Source organism: Papilio machaon, chromosome 11 (genome assembly GCF_912999745.1).
Source record: "Papilio machaon chromosome 11, ilPapMach1.1, whole genome shotgun sequence".
Classification (NCBI taxonomy): domain Eukaryota; kingdom Metazoa; phylum Arthropoda; class Insecta; order Lepidoptera; family Papilionidae; genus Papilio; species Papilio machaon.
The window spans coordinates 403,811-422,963 of NC_059996.1; the positions used below are offsets into that span (position 1 = coordinate 403,811).

Below are 19,153 nucleotides of genomic sequence, written 5' to 3' on the forward strand. Positions count from 1 at the left end.
AACATGTTGTTATCTCTGTTTTGTCAAAGATAATGGACATTGATGTCGTGATGATTTATACAGAGATTTTGGTCTTAGAAACCAACCCTAAGGGAATGATCAACGTTCAATAATGGTGAATTTGTACTTAATAATAAATAACCTCATGTTCTTTAAAATATAAGTGAAACTATTAGCCCATCAAGTTATATATAACATTTTCTTATTGCCCACAGAGTCATTAAGTGATCAATAAATGTGTACCTTTCTGTTAATTTTCTATAAGTTACATGCACTAAGCAACTGTTCAACCGTAGAAAGACTATGAGTGCGATCAGTATATGTAACGTTTGAAATTTATGCCAGAAACAAATTGGAATTTGCTTATTTTGTAGTATATTGACATTTATCAAGTATCTCAGTACACTGTAGTATTCTGTGAGACGTCCGCACTCGCCTCATCTAATGGAAGCGTATGTCTCGAGGGCACAGCTTGTATGTAATCTTACTAATATTATAAATGCGAAAGTTTAGATGGATGGATGTTTGTTAGAAGGTATTTTCGGAACAGCTCAACGAATAGTAGTAAAATTTACTTCACCTTAACTTAGAGTAGGACATTTGATAGGGACGGATATAAGCTGAAGACGAAAGTTGACAATTTTTGCATTAATTTTCTTTTTTAAAATATACTTCAGTGAAAAGGTAATGGAAAAATCTTAAAAAAACATTTTAAATCCTTTGTGCGGCTGCGGGGAAAAGCAAAAAGAGTGTTGTGAAAAGCGACGTCGGGAGGCAGGAGAGGGGGAGGGAAAGCTCGTTTGCTTAACAATAAATCCCGAGGACTGGCTGATGTTATTAGAAAACCTCAGGAAAGCGGAGCTGTGCATCAAAGAAGGCCGCCTTTGATATCTCTGCGCTATGAGGGAAAATAAACGACATATAAAACCAAACTTTTTTTTTATAATTTTGATACGTTAAAGTCAATAGTGCTAGCATAACTTACATGTTAACTTTAGTAATTAACCTTTTCTTCAAAATAACCTTTATAAACCTTCAAAAAAAAACTTTAATTACAATTTGATTTCCAACAAAATTCTCGTAAAATTTTCAATCACAAATTTAGTTTCCTAAGTTAACAATTGTTTAAGATTTGGCAATTGTTAAAGATTAAAAAAAAAAACAATTTTACACAATTTTTATTTTTAAACTTACTTATTATAATTAATTATTTTTTTAAAGTATAAAGTTTTAATTAAAAAACTGACTAAATGTTTTTGTTGCTTTTTCACAATGATTAGTCGAATAATATATTGTTGACATCGTAACTTTTCCCGGACAAAATCCGGCTGTAACGTAAACCGTTGTCAAAGTTTTGAATTCGCAAATGTTGTGGCAATTAGCTCGCAAAGTTTCTGACAACATTTTGTTGCATCTTGATAACTTTAGAGGGAAGGGAAGCGTTGCTCGAGGGTTTGGTAACTTTAGATTTATATACTGATTGGCAGTGATAAATAGCTTTAACTGTAACTTTATGAGAAATAAGTAAATCAATAATTAACGTCTACTTCCACTAACATGAATTGTAGGTTAGCAGTAAGTTTCTAGAGTTTTCAATTATGATTTAAATCGAAAAAACAAGTCTATAAATAACATCGAAAAACATATCACAATATTACAACTGAAAGAAATGACAACAAAGCCTCGTTAAATTCATAAGTTTCATAAACATTATACAGTGACATCATGAAATTCATTAAAGACATATTCATTTTCGATCTCAGCCCTTGTGCCGCCCTCACGTCCTTGTCAACAAATTGACATTTAATTTCCTAGCGCCTGTCAGCGAACTGCAAACATTGACGTCACACATTAGAATAATACAGCCTTCTACTCATTGGGGCTCTTCCCTATCCAAATATTTCGATAGGCACGTCTAATGAACTTAATATTTAATTACTAATATTATAGATGCGAAAGTTTAGATCGATGGATGTTTGTTTGAAGGTATCTTGTGAACAACTCAACGGATTTTGATAAAATTAGGCACAGATGTAGAACGCAATCTGGAAGAAACATAGGCTATTTTTTAAGTTTTATTTCAAATCCGCACAGATGGAGTCGCGGGCGAGGACTATTTTCTTGTTAAACAGACAGATTGATAGATTTAATGCTAAAATTACATAAAGACGTCAACATACGTAAATAATATTGGTTCCACAAATAGAAAAGTGAAGCAGAGCAGTAGACAGTGTAGTTCTGCTATTGTTTAAAGGTACATTTTCACTGTAACAGCACTATTCTGACTCTTCAGAATTTTCTTTTGAGAAAATTTATTCTACATCATTTTAAAGTCTGTACTTAAAATATAAACTTGCCTATATCTATGAGGAAAGTAAATTGTCGCAAAATAAACATGAAGAGGTATCGTAAAATCAAAATAGATGTTTGCACAGAGTGGATAGAGAGCCGGAGTTGCGGAGACTGCGATGTCAGGCGCTCTCACAAATTGAACGACACCTCCGCTCGCCGGCGCCCGCCGCCGGGGAAACGACATAAACCTATTCTATAATAAACTACTAGAGAATATTAAAATGGTATTTATATTTCGTAACCGTCGTTACTGATGCTAAGAAATACAGATTAAAATAGTTCAGGATCTAAAGAAAATTCAACTATTTCCTGTTTTTTTTTTTAAGTTAAGTACACACAGGAATATTGTGGTATAAAGTAATCTGAATATTTGTATGTTATAAGCCCATTTAATAGGGACGCTGTAAACGTAGTGTCGTGCTATCGCTCGAGGCAGATCTGTTAAGATGAACCGACCACTCCGGGGACTAGTTCAGATTATCTACAAACTCGCTTAACCTTTATACTCACTCTTCACAAGATTTTTTTTTTTATTTTACTTTTACTTTTCTATCGTAGACGCTGTAGAAGGCTACGGCGTAGATGATTCTACGAATAATTACGAGACAACCTACAAAGTACTACTTTTGGTTTAACGACTAAGAATTTAACCTTTTGGTATAATCCAAAATGTAGAAAATAAGCTTTTAAAGAACCAGTGTTGAAAATCTAAAATTAATCTTCACCCAACTATTTGATAATTGAATTGATAAAATCATTTAATAATGATTATAATGTTAAATTGAACTCAGTACGACACATAATTAATGATTAATCAAATAATGATTAACTCGAATCATTAATCAGCGATTCGTCAATTCATTGCATTACAGTTTCCAATTGTGAAACTGATTGTCAATTATTTATGTGCTGATTCAGCTTTTGCTGTACAAAAAAATGTGATATGCAACATTTTAAATCGTATTTGCAGTATTTTAGTTAAGTGACTATTTTTTTCAACATATCGATGGGTCTTATGTATGCCAAAGTAACAAATTAATGATTTTTACTTTTTTATGTTTCAAGCTACCTCTTAGTCTAGTTAACAACATGCACTAAACACAAATACACATTTACAGGTATAAACGTGTTTAATTGATGAAGTAAAAGGGTCTAAGTGGCCGATTTTCCTATATGGTTGAAACTTTGAGAGCCTCTCCTGAAAAGTTTTCAATTTGCACATTGGCCCTTATTCGTAGAAGCCATCGATATATTCGTTAAATAAACACGTTTCGGCGGAGGAGGGGACGCATAGGGAAGAGAAATATCCTCTTTCTTTGCGTCCCCTTCTCCGATGATTAAAGGTAGGCAGCGCATCTGCATTTGCGGATGTCTATGGGCAACGGTCGCCTCGCTATTGCGGCGAATCCAGGTGGCCGTTTGCTCGTTTGCCACCTTATGATAAAAAAACACAGAAAATGTACCTATTTAATATCATTTTTAAAGTGAAATTGTAACATAATGACTTAATCATATTATTATATTAATAATCGAAACGAAATGCGAAATTAATTTCTTTTTTTATGAAACTCTCTATTTCATTTGACACCAGCCGTCCGATAATTCGATATCCGCACGGCTGAATACCGGCGCGAACAGACCAGACTACGTAACGCAATACAGAGGGATCGATAGCGAATTAAACGTTCTACTCTGAACACCTTTACACTTTTAATGAAATTAAAGAATTACTTTATCAATTGAAGGTAATTGTAATACTAGTCTAGATATTTGCAAGTTTGCTGAAATGCTAAATTAATTCTTTCATGCCAAAGTTAAAGCCACATCGAGATGTTTGTAGAAATAAGATAGGTATTTATATGTATTATGTATATATATTTAATATTTATCTAATTACTAGCTGTCACTCGCAAGTACGTCTGCGCGGGATTAAAAAAAACTTAATTCATAGACTATGTGTTCTTCCAGACTATGTTCTTCATCTACGCCAAATTTCAGCGAAATCTATGAAGCCGTTTTTGAGATACCTTCAAACAAACATCCATCTATCCATCCATGCAAACATTAGTAAGATTAGAATGACGAAGTTATTGCGTAAAATTAATTAAAAACAGGTCACAAATGAAATGTACACATACTCTATGTTATCAGGAAAACCTTTCGCTACATTTAACTGAGTCGACTCTCTGCGGAGATTCGCTACAGAACCTTGTTTGGGCGACTTCCAAGTACTTAGTAATACAGTTGCCATAGATGCGATTTAGATTAAGGCGGCGTATACTAGACTACACTGAGAATTTATTAATTTAACCAACAAATAGCAATAAGTATTTAATAAAAATAAGAATGTTTCCCGCTCACAATCTATTCCTTATAAAAGCGTATATGTCTTTTAAAACTATTATCATTGTTGTGGTTTGAAAATCTCACATAAAAGGTGTTGTTTGTACGTCGAAATTTTGAAATACGTGCATAAACGTCGAGGCGTTCGCACCTCCCTAACAATAAGCGAGGCTTTACGATTGAGTTCTGCATTAATCTATGGTTTTAAAAAGGGGATTGAAAGTAAACGGGAACGTCAGCGATCTCTATAGCACAATAATATCTCACACAATGCCGTAAATCCGCCATTGTTGGGCCGCTAGGCGTGAGTAGAGCGATTTAAGTCATGAGTGGTAGCGGTATTTGCTTTCTGTGTTTTGTTTCTTGCACAATAATATCAATATATAAATTAGGAAAAGCCAAAGAATATAAATTATATTCAAATTGTATTCGTCAATTAGTTCTTTAACCTGGAACTTTAACTTGTTTTTTTAATAACGATTAAATTAGTGTATAACTATCTTTACCTAAATATAAGTGGTGTTGAAATAATAAATTCCGCTACTCTTATTACTATACTCGTAGTGTTAGCAAGCTTTATCCCGACAAAATATGATCTCTGCCCTTTACGGTTTATGCAAATTGTACGCTGCAGAGACGGCCCTGATGCGATTTGCGGTCGCGTTCCGCTCTTTGTTCACCTCCATTCAATTCTGCTCTCACCAAAACTCACAGCTTTTTATCTTTAACCTAATTATGTTAATATAAATGTAGATCAAGTTTGTAGGTCTGTCTACTTCGAATTCAGAAATCTTTATACCCATTTATTAATATAAAATACTTTAAAGTTTAACCTGGACCAAGTACAAACTAATTGAGATTTAATGCTCAAGTATAAATTGAGACTGGAATATTCAGTTTTTTTCCTATATTATCATATTTTCAGTGATGCAAAATTACCTATTTCTGAAAATCTTAGGCATCCTAAAAATTTCTGCGTTTATTAGTTCATAAAACCTTTATCCTTGAGCACGGAACAAAGCTTGGAATTCTTGCTGTTTTTCTTGAAAAGAACCCTATTTTACTTACGTATACGATAAAAGGTTCTTTATTTGAATTCCTGCATTTACCTCTTTATTTTTATTTGGTGCGGAATGTATTGTATTGTGCGGCCAACAATCGGCAGTCCAATTTCCCGTCGATTTGCTCGAGCTCCGAGCCCCGGACCCCCAGGACTTTAATAACATCGAAACACCTCCAATCATTCAGAACAGCGCCCTCTGGAATTTATTGCTAGAACTATATGTTCCGACCTCCGTTCTGCCTATGTTCCGCAGCTATAGATTTTGTAATCGTTGTAAGTAATTTTTAATAATAATATGATATTAATAAAAAAATGGTGATAAATGAATTATATTTTAATTTTATTTTGCAACAGGCTTCTCATCCTTTTATAATCTAGTAAGTAAAGTTAACTATCTCCTACTATTTCCATCTTTTATCCTTGAAAAGATATGAATCCCGTATAAGTTATAAACGCAGCGCCTTTTTTATTTATAGTTTTGTGAAACTAAATGTAAAAAAATCAATAACAAACTGTTATAAGTACTTATTTCTCTTTTGTACTTTCGTTTTCTTTAAACGTTTCAAATGAGCCTCCATTCTGACAATCCTCTTTCCTTCCCCAAGCTTAAATGACTACTCGACAGCATTGTAAAGCATTATATACTTTATTCTTAGTACTTTAAGATATATTTTAAGTTGCTTTTTACAAAATAGAATTGTAAAATGTCAATATGATGAAACCTTTCCCATATTATACAAGGTTCGTCGTTGTAATGAACAGAAAATTCACAGAATATTATTTCATAGCTAAATGCTTTTACCATTAGCATAATTAAAATTCCCAAATGTAAATGACTGTTCAAATAAAACTATGGATTTCTCAAAAAAAACATAATTAATACAACCAAGATTTTACTCGTAATTGGTATGAACAATTCCGGTTAAACATCCTATTTTCCATCAAGGCATAATTATTGAAAACCTTAATTTGCATAGTTTAATTTTTAACATTCGATAACTTCGAAGCGAAAATGGGAGAGCTTTAAACATTTTCAATAAAAGTTCTGTGAGCTATATAAGTGTTAAACTCTGAAATCTCGTGCGCCGCTGAAATTATTTCAGCAGATTACAAATAAGGGGTTAGAGAATTTCTAAATCCCTCGCAACTGACGAACTGCGCTCGTCTCAATTTGTTAACTTTGAGTTGCGTCGTTTATTTAACTTTACCAGTAAATCCTTGTCATGTTGTCGTCGCTCCTCACTTTTGATTTTAAGAAAATATTCTAATCTCACTTTTTTTTGTGAAACTAAGTGTTAATTTGTACAAATATTTAAGTAAATAAAACTTTCGTATCCTTCAACTAACATGATCCATTCATATCCTTTTAAATTAAAAATCAATTTTAAAAACTATGACCAATGCTTATTGTGTTATTACAGAGCTTTTTTGTTTAAATCTAAAATTATTACTTCCATTGATCTTTAATATTTTCAAAAAAATTGCCAAAATATAGCTGTATTCTTATTTTCTTAGGGCAAATGTGCTTCATGCATAAAACCATACCGCTAGGATAAAAAAAGATATGAAAAGATGACAGCTCTTTATTTAAAAAAAATGTAAAAGATAACAAGTATGTAAGTGGAAATACGCATTTTGTTTCCTGAGCTTTTGTACACGTATAAGCGACGTAAAAAATATGTTCTCGTAAAAAGAGACGGTTCTAAGTGCAGGGGGAGTGTGAATGAATGATTTTGTTTTGTCAGGTGACGCTGTTTGTACCGGCTGTTACAGGTTTTTGGAAATAAACATTCCTAGTGTATCCTCCACGCATTTGTAGATAAATTCTGTTCGTCTTTGAAATAAATAATGATGGACGACTTTTTACTTTTTGGTCTCAATATTTATTTTACAATGGTAGACGCTAGGAAGAACTACGTTTGTAGTACGAATGGGTCTCGCCCGCTTTAATACCACGACCACACCGAAGACAGGCGTTAAGTGGAAGTAGTTCCGCGTTTCAGCTGATGTGTGCATGCCGGAAGCCCAATTTAGTTCCCTTTCTCTTCCCACCCTTTTCTTATGAGGTAAGGATGAGAAAGGGAAGTAGATTTGACTGGCGAAGTGCCGCATAGGAAGGCAAATATCCTTTTTCGATGTTTATAATTTAGATTCAAAAAAAAATATCAATTTCTTCCGTTTTACTTATATTTTACATCTTGAAGTGTAGAGCTGAAATATTAAAAATAAAATAAGTAAAATTTACTTCAACATGAAACTTTCAGCAAGAAATTCAAATACGAAATCTGTAGAGAACATCTTAAACGTTCTCCTCATAAAACAAACTTTATCCTACGAATTTAAACACAGGTTTGTAGGGAACGAATTCCTTAGAAAACTTCGTAAAACGTTGCAAAATGTCGCGTAATTAGCCATTCATTTGCTGAAGCGAACCGTTACATCCATTGGGACTACATACAGAGCTGGAGTCTACACAACTTTGACATCTGACTATGTCTGCCATAATATTACAATTATAATCCGTTATATTTAGTGACATTTATACCATACAAACATACTACTGATAGGTCTTTTTATTTAGAGTTTTTATTTTTGTCTAGTTATCTTAATATTATAGAAATCCATAATCTACTTTAAATTATTAATTGTACCACTAGGGTCTAGTCGCACGCGATTTCGTTAGCGCAGAATTAAAAATACTCATCAAAGTCCTGTTAAAATTCATCAAACCATTTCGGAGATTACCCGGAATTAACACGGCTTTGCGGACAGACATGCAGACAGAAAGACAAACATTTTAAAAATTGGTTTTACGTTATCGGCTACGTAAATACATAAAGTGTATGAATTTTTTCGAACAGACAGACACTCCAATTTTGTTAATATGTATAGATAAGCTATATTCTATTATATTTTATTTATCAAAATAAATAGACTATTAAATGTAATATTCCACCGAATCCTTTTTGATTAGATTTTGAAGTACAACTGTCTTAATATAAATACAGAAAACAGACTTCGTATGTAACAAATCTTCGTCGAACCTTTTACAGGAATGTAAATAAATGTTCTCCAGCAACTCAACTTTTAAAACACGTTAATCTGCAAAAATGTTGCTACGAGCGTACTTATTTCGTACTTAATCGTTAAGTTTTTACTTATGTTAGCTTAGCTCGCTTTGCAGGAAATTCTCTGTTCAGAAAAAAGTGCGTTTAATTTCAAACCAGAAATATATCCGTAACAAATTATTTAACTAAGTTAATAATTACCCGCGATATTTAGAAAATTAAGTAAACTTCTCACGGTATATTTGTGAAAACCATTTGCAGGACTGATAACATCTGTTCAAATCTAAGAGCTTAACCCTTTCAGTCCAAATTGTTTTAAAAGGCCAATCATTTTATTGCTGTTGGCATGCAGAGGGTTACTCGGTAGCCGGAACCTTAAAAATCTTACGACATATGCGTGATAAAAGCGGCAGAGATATAAAACGTGCCGGAAAAAATATGTCCGCGAGGTTGGAGCGTATTTATTACTCGCGTCACGTTGAGCGGACGCTGGGGGTTGGTTTATGTCTTGTTGTGTCAGCCGTGGAGCCACGAGGAAGTGGGGCCGTGGTGCTGTGGGGCGGTCGCTTTATACGATAACGACGCTCTTGGACCGATGTACGTAGATTTGAGGCCTTGTATACGTTATTATGCAAATTCGGGAGCTTTAACAACACGCCGACATTGGTAATTTTAAACGTATCATTTTTCGCAAATGTGTTGATATTAAAAACGTTTTTGTTTTTTATTAAAAAATAAATTGATTTCTAAATGTTTTGATATGATATAGGTATATGTTTTGTGCTAATTTATTGTAATGATTAGTTAATATTTTTAAGTGGGAATAAATCTCAAAACTAAATTGGTTTTACTACAATCCTTATATTCAGTTAACATTTTCATGTCATATTTTTTGAGACCAAATGTTATTGGTTTTAGGAATACATGTTTTACATTCCTCAAATATTGAATGTTGTATAAAATGTGAAAACATTCGTGTAATATTGTATAGTTAGGTCAACAGGCTGCAGAGCGACAGAGTGGTAGAGTGGCGGCCAGTAGCGGATAGGAAGCAGACAGTTTAAACTGCGCTCTCTGTTTGTTCAGCTCTCTGTATTTGGATACTCATTAAAAAAAGTAAAATAAAATTTTACATAGCAAGTTGAAAATGTACTATAGGAGGGAAACATTTTATGAGGTCTGTCTGTCTTTTACCTATTAGGTCTACGCTCTTTGTACGTAGGCCTTGGTTTGGTGCAGCAAATTCTTTCGAGTCGGTACATTTAAATTAACAGTTATAAAATCTTGGATTTAAGTAAATAATTAGTGAATCTAAGCCAATGAATAAAGTAAAGCTTCATTCATTGGTTGCTAATATACCCTTTTTATTACAATACAAATAGAAAAGTCAAATTTGCACTGTACTGATGAGATCTTTGTTAATTTCAGTCACATAACGCGCACAGCGAGTTGGTTGCCGCCCGCGGAGAGCTGGCCAAGCGGGGTGTGCGGGCCGGCCACAGGCGCAGGGGCTGAGGGGCCGGTGGAGGGCGAAGACCTGCCCTACGGCTGGGAGCAGGCCCTCGACAGCAGGGGCAAGCCTTACTACATCAAGTAAGATATTACTAGTAATTGCCTTCACCCTTCTATAGGCTGCTCTTCATACTTTCATTAATCATGTTTATAGCCGTGGTTGGAACAAGTCCTGCCCAGTTGTAAGATGGTTCAATCCGTAAGCGGTCAGTGCAATCTTCCTGAACTAGAAACCAATTTATTAGGAGAATATACTAAGGTCTATTCTAATTTGTTAAGTAGAAGATAATTCTGATAAATTCTACAGAGTCGTTCGTGCAACGACATCTACCAGCTGTTTATGTATACCGTTCCAGTCATGTGAACAAGACGACGACGTACGTGGCGCCAGAGGGTTGCGGCTGCGAGTCTCCGCCCGCGCCGCGAGATGTCGTGCTACAGCGCGATCCCGAGCTCGGCTTCGGCTTTGTCGCCGGCTCCGAGAAGCCCGTCCTCGTTCGCTTCGTCACCGACAACTCGCCCAGCGTCGGCAAAGTAACCAATGCTATTCGTCTCTGAACTTTATAGTCTTTGAACTTTACATATACCGGAAAATTAAAACAGAGCAAATCAACTAAAATATAATCAACTACGAATGTATAATAATTGAACAGGTTTTAAAATAAATTTATACTGGATTATCAAACTCAAAATTAAGCAACAAAAAATACTTAACTGCTGATTTCTGACTCATTGAATAGTTGCTTAAATTAGCCGCCTAGTAGTAGACTAGTAGTAGATTTCTCAACTAAATTTACAATAATTAGTGACAATTATCCGATTCTGAGTTTGTCAATGAAACTTGATATAAGGTATCTTCTATTGTTAAGTCTTATTTCATAATCTACATTCCAGTTGGAGCCTGGTGACCAGATCCTGTGCGTTAACGGCGAGGATGTGCGACTTGCAGCACGTGAGCACGTCATCTCCGCAGTGCGCGCCTGCTCGGACCGCGTCACGCTGCGGGTGTGCCAGCCCGCACGCTCAGGCAGCGCCGCACGCCGCTCCGCGCTGCTCTCCGCTGCTAAGCGGGCACGGCTCAGGGCCAAACCGCCCAGAGTCAGGTTCGCTGATTCGGTACAGCTGAACGGCGCGCCCATGTATCCGGTGAGAGTTTGCAAGTTGAATCAAGAATCAAATAAAATATTTCAGTTGACAACTAGCCCCTTTTAGTTTGGACAACTAGTAATGTTGTTTTTTTTTTTTTGATCGACATTACAAGAAGTATTAAATTTCCAGCCGTCAGCATTCTCTCTGGGCGACCTCTGTCTACCTCCGATGGCGAACGTGCTGAAAGTGTTCCTGGAAAACGGACAGACGAAGTCATTTAAGTACGACGCGACGACCACTGTCGCAGATGTGATGGCCAGCCTCAAGGACAAGCTGTGCATCACCGCCACAGAGCACTTCAGCCTCGTCGTCGAACATGTTAAGAGTCTCCGGAGGAACAAGCTGACGCTTCTCGATCCTAAGGAGTCCTTGGCCAGGGTCAGTTGCACACATTTCATACATAAGCATATTAAGTAGTCTTTTTTAAAATGTATATAAGATGGCAAACGAGTAAGCGGCCAAGGCGGATATTTCGTTTTCGCTAAATCCACGTCCCTTCCCGTTCCTTCCTTACAAGAAAAAGGCGAGAAGGGAAGAAAACCAAATAAAGGCTTCCGAAACGTACACTTAACAGGCAAAGCATGGAATTGCTTCCATTTGACGCCTGTCTTCTGTGCGGTTGTGGTATTTCAACATATTTTGTTGTTGCTGGTCTTGTACTTCTGCTCTTTCTGTTAAACGAGTCTTTAGAAGAAATTTGACCACTATTCTAACCGAAGCTGTCCGTTACTTCGTTGTTACCTGCTAATGTATGAGATCACAATATTATCATGAGGTCATCATACACAGTGATATGCACTAACAAATCAATATGACATAACTGTTTGTTGTATCGCGAGTAAACAAAGACATTTAAACTACCAACTATCATGTCGCGATACTAATTACATGTAGAGTTGGGCTAAGGCCGTAATTGCGTCTTTTATCACTCTGAAGGAACAAATATTAGGAACAAATATTGTGTTGAGGTCATAGTATTGTTGTTTAGATCGCAGCGCGTCCGGGATCGCACAAAATGCGGTGCCTGTATCGCGTGGTGTTCGTGCCGAGCTCTGCGGGGGAGCTGGCGCGGCGCGACCTGGCTGCGCTGGACTATCTCTACGTACAATGCTGCAACGATGTCCTGCAAGAACGATTCGCGCCCGAGCTGCAGCCCGAGGTGGCGCTTCGTCTAGCCGCCCTTCACGTGCACCAGCACGCGCTCGCCAACAACCTCTCCCCCGCCAAGCTTACTGTCAAGACTGTCGAGTAAGTCCTCTCAAAGAAAACCGGTGGGCCGTTTTCTGTGTACAGTTTTATGTGAAGTTATCGTGTCGTCCGTGTAGTATTCTTCTCTATCCTTGTTGTTCGTATATGTTGTGGCGGTCAAGGAACGCTTGTCGTTTGCAGACGCGAGTTCGGTCTGGAGCGGTTCGTGCCGGCGGGGCTTCTGGAGGGAATGCGGCGGCGCGAGCTACGGCGGCTGTTAGCGCACGCGCTCAAGCTCAACGCGCACATGACCGGCCCCCAGCGACAGCTCACACAGCTGCAGGTACTGTACTAACGCACGGGAGACACAGCTGCTAATCATCTCTTCTACATTATTTTACACCAGAGATTGCTTAACATCTTTTCTTGTTACTTTCAGATCACTTTCTAAATATTACTGGTTTCGATGTACTCCTTGCTTTTGCATTTCTTTTAAAACTTGTGACCCCTCAACTTAATTTACCGATAACTTCACACCCCCATCGAGTTTTCGATAGATTTTAATTATCCTTTGGGTTATAATATTTAATCCTTTGGGTAACTTGAAACACTTTGAGTATCAGTGCTTTACACCCTTATCGCGGTTGTAGGCCAAACTTCACTACCTGGACATAGTGGGCGGGCTGCCCAGCTACGGCGCGAAGTGTTTCAGCTGCGCGCGGCCCGAGCGCGTGCTGCTCGTCTCTCCGCGATTCGGCCTCAGTCAGATCCTCGGCAACAACAATGCAGTGGTGAGATAGAGTAGCTTTGCTGGGCAGTAGCATTGCAATACCAGCTGTGATTGACTCTATGTTTAAGATGGGTCATATTGTTTGTTCGTATGTCAGCCGCAGTCGATAGCGTCGCTGGAGGAGGTGGAGTGCGTGCGCGTGCGGCGCGAGGGGGGTGAGGGGGGTGGCGGGGGTGTGGCCGACGTGGCCGTGTTCCTGCGCCGCGACCGCGTCCTCGCGCTCCTAATGGACGAGCGCGACGCAGCTGAGATGCCGCTCGTCATCGCCGGGTAACTACACTACACAATACACACTGACTATAAAATCTCATTATTTCATAATATTAGCATGACACCTTTTTATTTGTTTTTATTTCAGATATTACCGTCTCGCTACAGGCAAAGACCTTAATGTAGAACTAGAAAGGGAGCCGATTACTGAAGATATTGGTAAGAATAACATTTAAAATGCTAGAGATTAATACAATAGTGTTTTACTGTACTGTTCACAATCCTTTGTATTAATTTTTATATTTATTATTGCAATTTTCATTATATTCCAGCACCACCATACCTGTCACAGCACAACGTTGTGCCAGCGAAATGGAGCTACCTGCACCACGACAGCCCTGCGGAGCTCGCCAGGAAACATTTCGCGATATTCAGCATGCCGCCGCCGTATCACGCCACACCGGACACCTCCAAGACCAACTTGGACACCAATATGAATACCAGCATCGCCAACAGAAATCACAGCAACAACTCCAGCCCGCTTATAGGTTACGACTCCAAATCCGGTCTACTCGGCCACGATGTACACTTCGAGAAATGTAGAAGAAACGAGGACTTCAGATTATTCGATCCAAACGACGCGTGCTATCTCGACGACGGAATGGGCTTCGATCTTCAAAGCGTGCTGTCCCTGGAACTCCTAGAGAATGCAGTCAACAATCCGCGCTTAGTGGAAGCTAAGAACGAGGAAGTTCTCCGACGAGTCGAAGAAATGCAAAAACTCGTTGAAAACTCCGAACAATATTTGACTGAGAACTGTGACGTTTTTCATGAAAACGGCTACAACGATGGCGTCCTTGGCGATGAGATAGGAGGTCGAGAGACTTGCGTGGACCAGCCGGAGAGTGACACGGAGTCCAACGCGAGCAGAATGTCTGGGGCAGACGACGCCCCCGGCATATTGAAACACAGCGATTCCTTATTACTTCTGACCGAGACGATAAATCAAGGATTAAGCGGCTTGACCGTTGCGGAACCCGAAAAGGATGTTTCAAATGATTTAACTACGAGACAATCTCAAGGACTTAGTGCTATATTAAACAACTGTGGCCTTACTGACGCTTTATTAGCCTTAAATAATGACGTTTGTCAGTCTGAAAGCGATAATGATTCCCTCTACACACCGACCAGTAGTCCGATACGCAAACACTTGAACAAGCCTGTTAATAAAGCGGTAAGAACCAGCTTCGGTTTGCACAGTCCAGACGCCACCCTCGACAACAAAGAACCGAACTTAAAAGAGTATCTGAAACAATTACGGGAGAAAAGTAGTAAAGAAGACTCAGCGGGAGCCGAGTTTCCATTTTACTTCCAGGAGAGTCTGGTCGACAACGACGCCGAGCTTATAGACTTAACTTTGATCCCTCCGCCCCAGACGCCTGATGAACTAGACAGCGCAACGCAGGTGCCTCAAATTTTACCTGTTGTTCCGCCATCCTTTGCCGATGATAAGGATATTGCAGATAAAAGTATCCCAAAGAACGAACTGGAAGAATTCATCGCAAATGTCACCGTTCAGCCGCCCACGGTGAAAGTCACACCCGCCATCGAGTTAACCCCTGAAGAAATAATGTCATACATCATCCCACCGCCGCCTGCCTCCAACTCCTCCACTTTAGATAGAGACAGCAGTTACGTTAATCAAACTCAGGTCTCGCAAGAAAAAACTGATCAAGTTCCGGCAAACGATATGAAGCCTAGTAACGGAGACGTGGTGAGAGGAACTTTAAGTGTCAGCGAAATAAGAAATATGTTCGCAGCGAAAACTCTCAGCGAAGCTAGGAACAGCCTTTTATTAAAAGATAAAAGTAAAACGCAAAATTCCACTAAAACTGATTCACCAAAAGGTAAAAGAAAAAGTATCACAGGAGAGAAACAGGCAAACGGCGTCGCACATATCATTGAATATCCCACGGTCGAGAGAAAAGGTATGTTTTCTTGTTGTAGCAAAGATAAGAGCAAAAATGACGACAGCTCCGAAGAGACCGACAAAGTAGACGGTCATGTAGAAAACTCCGATACGATGCCCGATGTTTGCGAAATTAGACCTCCACCTAGAAGAAAAAGCACCGAACTTAAGAAAGCCCCCGAGAGACCTCCCAAGACACCACCGATCCCCGCCCCGCGACCCCGCTCCAACTCTTTCACCTGCTCAAATAATGAATTGAGCTCCGTAGAAATACCGAATCATCAGTTCAGCACGTTGAACAATAGAAAGTTAAACTACAAAGTAGTGTGCGATATAAACGAGCAAAACGCCCTGCACCCTCCTCAGGTTCCCCCTAGAATAGAGAACAAGGTCCTCGCACCTCCCCCACCCCTCTTATTACCCCCGAAGAAGCCACCCCTGCCCCCGGTGCCGAGTATTGAAGTTTTAAGAATGAAAACTTCACAGAAACTATCACCGGTCCGCAACCCCGAGCAGCGCCTCGCTAGCATCGGCTCTCCCCACTTCCATCGGAACTTGAGCACATACCGCAACCTCGAGAATGAGAGCAGACTAACAGATGACGAGTCGACTATCAGATCGTCACAGAATTACAGTTCCTTGACGTTGCAGAGTCGCCACGTTAGGTCCAACTCCGAAACTAAAAGCACGATACTGAAAAACAAAGAAATGTCAACGGCTCTATCGTTGTGCTCGCCGCAAATGAATCGTCGGTTCAGCAACCGGCCCGACATACTGAACGGTGCGTTGGGTAGCGAACATAAGGTATTCAGTCCGCCCCTGTCCGAAAGGAAATCGTTTCGTCTGGACACAGCCAGCCCGACGCCCAAGACGCAAAACCACGTGAGATTCAAGGAGGACGTAGTGGACGATATCCCGACGCCGCCCTCACCCCCCACGGTGAAGTTTCCAGAGTTTTCGGCCGGCAACAACGGACACGTGTCTCTCGAGAACCTGCTGTGCAAGACGGAGGCGGCGGTGGACGGGCTGCTGCAGCGGCTGCACCAGGCCGCGCAAAAGTGCTCGCACCAGCACTCGCACGGTGGCGGCGAGGACATCGACGAAGTCAAGTTCCAGGTAATTTCTCCTCCTGCTTCCTCCTCCTATGACATATTTTGGAATCGTTTTGCGAAGGTCAATACATATATTCTGTTTGTTTGCAGCGCGCCCGCAGCGAGCTGACGATGTGCGCGGTGTCGCTGGTGGGCACGTCGCGTACACTGGTGGGGGCGCTGGGCGGCGGCGCGGGCGCTGCGCAGGCGCTGGCCGACTGCCTCGCCCCGCTGCGCCGCCTGGCCGACCTGGCGCAGGTAATTCATACTTAAACGGTCGATAAAATCACGTTTAAAGTTGTCTGTATCTTACAGTAGAAATTTATCAATACTATTACTAAAACTTAATTGCGTTCTTCGCTTCTTTGAGGAGCGGTAGTAAATAAAGTTATGATATCTTTCAGGCTCTGGGCAGACATACATCATCACCTTTACAAACAAGGAATTTAGTCCTTCGCGTACACGACGTGACGGCCGCGTTCAAAGACCTCGCCGGCGCGGAGATGGCGCAGATCATCCACGAGCACAACGCCAAGAGTCAGGGTCAGGGCCAGGAGACCAGCTCCACTTTGGAAGGACAACTCGCACTCCGAGCGGAATGCCTGGCCAATGTGCTGGCGACACTTCTACGCAGTCTAAGAGTGTTTTCACCTTAAAATGTGACTCAATGGCAAAATGCCTTTGCCTAAAAACGAACATAAGGAAAAAACTAACTTTCTCGGTTGTGTTTCCATTACTTATCATATCTAAATATCACTTTTAAATTATTCCCTTGGAATATAATATGGTGATGAAACATATTTTATTATAAGTCGTATAATATACAAATATAACAATAATAAAATAGTAAAGGAACTTCTATTCTTATCTGTGCACATGTACGGATTATGGCAACACACATTTTACTTGTCAAAACTGTCATTTTCATCATTTTTAGCGGGTTTATCTCTGCTGAGTCGTGATTTTTACGACGAAATGAATCTCAACTCCGACTTTTGAATATTTATTGTTAACTTGATTGTATTTTGTTAAGACATTTTTAACTGAGACCAAATAAATTTAGGTATTTTTTAGGTAGTTGACGATAATTGCGTTTATTTAAGTTGTAGTTTTTGTAAATTTTAACGTTCGTTAATATTTTATATTAATTGTTGATATGATTCTGTTTTAATAATTTTATAGGAATATTTTTTTTATTTCTCGGATTACAATGTCAACGCATTCTGCTTTTCTCGCTTTACTTGTAAAATAGACGAAAAAAAATATAAATACCACAATCAAATGCGCAATATAAATCAGCTAAATCTTGTTTATTTATCTGTAATTCCGTAGTAGAAGTGTTACCATAGTGGATAATTAATTTTACTTATACAATTACATATCTATTTACATAAAACTATTATATATTTTCTAATGTTTTAGAGATGTGTGATTAAAAGAATAGGGTGCAAATATTTCAATATTTCTATGGTAATCTTATGTAATTAAAAATAATTGTTCTTCTGTACTACATTTAATATCTCGTTGGTTAATTTGCCGCGTAAAATTTGGTGTTGCTAGTTGTAAAATTGTTTTACTTAAAAAAAAAGGTATTCGAAGAGTCGCTAGACGTACGCGATGTGCTGATATTTGTGTATTGGTGCTATTTTGAAAAGGCAAATGCGTTTTTGTATTGTACATCTCATTTTGAAAATTTTAACGCGGAAAACTCGATCGCACTAAACCTCTGACAAAGCGATTTAAATTTCACATTTCACTAAGTTGTATTCGTCATGCAATAATTAAAAAAAATAGTAACACAAAAGTGCATTGACCCTGTACATTTTTCACCTGCGAAGTACAAGAGAACGCTCTTTTATTACCATTACAGCAGCCAAAGACTTGTTTATTCAAATTTTATTTTTTTACGATGCCTATTTCATTCCTTGTTTCGCTTATTACCTCTTGACGTAGACAGTTAATATAAAAACAATAATGGACATAGAACAGTGTTACTAGCATCTGGTTCGCTAAAGGTGTAATAAACAACACTATTCGAGAAGTATTCTCAATTTTGACATAAGCATTTTCTTTCAATTTTGTTTAACTTGGACTAAAAGACAAGAGTTCTTAAGTTCTACGGGGATTTTCTTTGTTATTGATCAATCGTTTTGATTGACAATTTCTTTATTTCCAGTCAACATTTGTTTGTTAGCTTTACGACATTCAAAAGTTTTCTAAATAACAATACATATCTTTTTTTAACTTTTGAAATATGTGACAAATTATAACAATTTCTTGTGCAAAGAAATGTTTATGTCAAAAATATATAACATATTAAAGGAACTAACAATATGTAGGTTATATAGTTAACATACAAAGAAACATTGTATCACACCAATTTATTTATTGTTTAAAAATTAAAATAAAAAAATAATA

At 38.5% G+C, this 19,153-nt stretch overlaps 1 protein-coding gene across 1 annotated transcript in view; it reads left to right on the top strand.

Annotated features, from left to right (window-relative positions):
• The window catches only part of LOC106709605, a 104,298-nt gene extending 86,412 nt beyond the window's left edge, over nt 1–17,886 (top strand). The window contains exons 3-14 of the mRNA XM_045679975.1: nt 10,255–10,419; nt 10,695–10,872; nt 11,233–11,484; nt 11,617–11,865; nt 12,476–12,735; nt 12,877–13,018; nt 13,326–13,466; nt 13,563–13,735; nt 13,824–13,894; nt 14,008–16,760; nt 16,847–16,993; nt 17,140–17,886. Of these exons, the coding sequence (XP_045535931.1) occupies nt 10,255–10,419; nt 10,695–10,872; nt 11,233–11,484; nt 11,617–11,865; nt 12,476–12,735; nt 12,877–13,018; nt 13,326–13,466; nt 13,563–13,735; nt 13,824–13,894; nt 14,008–16,760; nt 16,847–16,993; nt 17,140–17,391 (4,783 nt within the window). The 3' untranslated portion in view covers nt 17,392–17,886. The remainder of the gene's footprint in view (nt 1–10,254; nt 10,420–10,694; nt 10,873–11,232; nt 11,485–11,616; nt 11,866–12,475; nt 12,736–12,876; nt 13,019–13,325; nt 13,467–13,562; nt 13,736–13,823; nt 13,895–14,007; nt 16,761–16,846; nt 16,994–17,139) is intronic.
• The last annotated feature ends 1,267 nt before the right edge of the window (nt 17,887–19,153 follow it).